General features: G+C 35.4%; 1 protein-coding gene across 1 annotated transcript; it reads left to right on the top strand.

Annotated features, from left to right (window-relative positions):
• Positions 1-708: 708 nt before the first annotated feature.
• Positions 709-1,550, top strand: LOC120206457. Its single transcript, XM_039206103.1, has one exon. The coding sequence runs from the start codon at positions 715-717 to the stop codon at positions 1,525-1,527; it is 813 nt and encodes a 270-aa protein (XP_039062034.1). The 5' UTR covers positions 709-714; the 3' UTR covers positions 1,528-1,550.
• Positions 1,551-3,277: the final 1,727 nt, after the last annotated feature.

Below are 3,277 nucleotides of genomic sequence, written 5' to 3' on the forward strand. Positions count from 1 at the left end.
GTGACATGTACAATAATTTACCCTAAATGAAATTTTCCAGAAAAGGAAAAAAATAAAAGAAAATCTCCAATTGTTTTGTCTTGATTAAGCTGTCTCTCTTTTTGTTCATTTCTTTGCAAGTAGGGGTGTTCACTGTCAGTTAAAACTTCATTAATCGATCGAATCGAAATTTTGATTGATTAATCGGTCAGTTAATTTTAGATTTGATCGGTTAACAGTTAATATTTTTTAATTTTCAATTTCAATTAATTCGGTTTGAAATTAATTAATTAATCGAATTAACCGACCAAATTAATAAAATAAACTAAAAAATATTAAATATATAATATATATTATTTATAAATTTCAGTTAATTCGATTAACAGATAAATTAACCGAATTTAGTTCGATTATTTATTTTAGAAAAAAGCCAATTCAATTAACGGTTAATGAAAAAAAATCGATCAATAAAATTTGAGTAATTTGGTTCGATAAGTTAACCGAATTATGACGGGTTACTTGCAAGTATGCTTATAAAATATTTTAATGTTATTAATTAATTAAAAACAGAAAAGAAAAAGGAGTGGGAAGTTTCAACTTTCAACCAACCACCTCTATTTAAAGCCCAACAAGCTCAAACAGACTTCTTAAATTCATTTTTTATCTTCTTTATGTATTTATATCTGCAGCATAATCAAAGTTTTCATTCTTGAGCTGCTCCTTTTGGTTTTGCTGATGCAAGTCATGAGTTCCTCACCGTTTTTATCTCCCACCTTCAATAACGACGTCGCCGGAAACTTCACTCACGATTTCGGAGTTAAACTACGGCTTGAAGACGAGGAGCCTAATAAGGAAGGAGAGAAAATAATCAGTCAGCCGGGAATGGAAGATGAAAAAGAAGAAGAAGAAGAAGAGGAAGAGTTTTCATTTGTTTGTTTAAATCCCGATGGATCCCCGATTTCTGCTGACGACTTGTTCCAAGACGGTCAGATCCGTCCGGTTTTTCCGTTATTCAACCGAGATCTCCTCTTCGCCGATGAAAACGGAACAGTTTTGAGGACCAAGGAGGGTGACGTCGCTCTACCTCCTCGGGTGAGGAAGCTTCTCGTGGAAGATTTATCGGACAAGACGTCATCGTCGTCTAGCACGTCGGAAACGGCGGGGCCGTACTGCGAGTGGAGAGGCGGGAGGACCGCGGTGGAAGTCTCACCGGACACGTGTCGGAAGAGCAACTCGACGGGTTTCTCCAAGCTTTGGAGGTTCAGAGATTTGAAGCTACGATGTAGTAGCGATGGAAAAGACGCGTTCGTCTTCTTAAACCAGCCTCCGCCTTCTTCTTCGATAAAAACCGAAAAGAAAAACGAAAAAGAAGAGAAACCGAAGGCAAAGAAGAGAGGTAAAACGGCATCGCCTTCGGCTCACGAACAGCTTTACGTTAAAAACAGAGCACAAAGGGAAGGAGTTAAACGGCGGTCGTATTTGCCGTATAAGCAGATCGGATTTTTCACTAACGTCAGCAGCTTGAGCAGAAATGTTCATCCATATTAGGTTTCTAATTAATTAAATAATTAAAATAAAAATTAATCTTAACTTTATTAAAAAAATTCTTTGTAAATCTTGAGAGTACAGTATTTTATGGTATTGTAATTTTTTATATGTGAAAAGTTCCTTATTGGAGCAGTCCAACATTTTAACGATTTATTGGACTATGATAAGCTATTATCCATCTTCCTTTTATTTAAATTTGTATGTTCGGGTGAACAATATTCATAAAAAATATATTATACTCTCTAAAGATTCTAATTTTAAGTATTTAAGTCGACAAGTGTATAATTTTTTTAATAAGTATTATTTTGTAACACTTTGAACTGTTAAACGAATTAAATGTGTTAAAGTTTGTAACCACCTAAATTGTTCAAACGGGTCAGTTTAAAAATATATTTATACCCTATTTGTTAATTGTTTTGTTACGTATTTATACAGTTGGTTCAAGTGATAAGTAGTTTAATATCGTTTAAGGTTTTTAATTTGAGTTATTATGTATGTAAAAAATTTCGTTTGAAGACTCGTCTATCAAAATTAAGTATATGATCTAAGTCGATCTAGATTAAATAAAAAAAGAGAAAATAACCTCAGTGACCAAAAATCCCATATAATATACGATTTTAACCAACTTTTTCCGGATTTGCCAAAATGACCAACAAAATCGCAATGCGATCGCTAATTCGCAACGCGATCTCCATTATCGCAAATTCGCGTTGCATTTTCGCAATGCGATAGTTGAAAATCGCGTTGCGATGGTCTACAGTATCGTTGCGATTTTCCCAATTCGCAATGCGAATAAGTAAATCGCAACGCGAATTGGGAAATTCGCAATGCGAATAAGTAAATCGCAACGCGAATTGGGAAAATCGCAATGTGATACTGACTATCGCAATGCGATAATAAAAAATCGCAACGAGATACTTACTTTCGCAACGCGATACTGACTTTCGAAACGCGATTTACTTAGCGCCATTCGTATTAACGCGTATTTTTTTTTTTCAAATTCCAAACACGTATTTTTTCTTAATAAATCGGAAAATGAACCGTCCACAGTAATCGCACGCAACTCATAACCTCAAACCCAAAAACACAATACTCAGTCCCATCTCCATCTCTCACTCTCTACGGCGAAATCCGTCCCCATCTCCGAAGATTTCCGTCCCCATCGCCGGCGAAATCCCTCACAACCATTCACAGTCAAAAATCCCTCACAATCATTCAAAAATGGAAAATCAACCTCCGAGGGTTAGTTTTTTTTATTTTTATTTTGAAATTTTTGCATTATTTTAGGTTTTTCATATTGAGATTGATGATAAGTTTACTGGTAATTTCAATAATAGATTAACCATTTCACTTAGATTTCTTATTAAATTCATTCGATTGCTGCCAATACTGCTAAACTGTTTAGCCTGTGAAGTTAGTATTTGTCTTTGCTTTGTCTTTTGGTTGAAGTAATGCAGAAGAAGAATAGTTTCGAGAATGAGAATCGCAACGCGAAAATGACTATCGCAACGCGAAATAAAAATCGCAACGCGAAACCAAAATCGCATTGCGATTTTCATTTCGCGTTGCGATTTTCATTTCGCGTTGCGATTTTAATTTCGCGGTTGCGATTTTCATTTCGCGTTGCGATTGTCTGGTCGCGATAGTCATTTCGCGTTGCGATTCTCTCGTTGCGATAGTCATTTCCGCGTTGCGATTCTCATTATCTCGTTGCGATTTTCATTTCAACCAAAAGACAGAAACAGTGTTG

The sequence above is a fragment of the Hibiscus syriacus genome, unplaced genomic scaffold (assembly GCF_006381635.1).
Source record: "Hibiscus syriacus cultivar Baekdansim isolate YM2019G1 unplaced genomic scaffold, ASM638163v2 tig00013808_pilon, whole genome shotgun sequence".
Lineage (NCBI taxonomy): Eukaryota > Viridiplantae > Streptophyta > Magnoliopsida > Malvales > Malvaceae > Hibiscus > Hibiscus syriacus.

What these genes read in the sequence shown, in the direction of transcription:
- LOC120206457 (XM_039206103.1), top strand. Translation starts at nt 715, where the DNA reads ATGCAAGTCATGAGTTCCTCACCGTTTTTATCTCCCACCTTCAATAAC.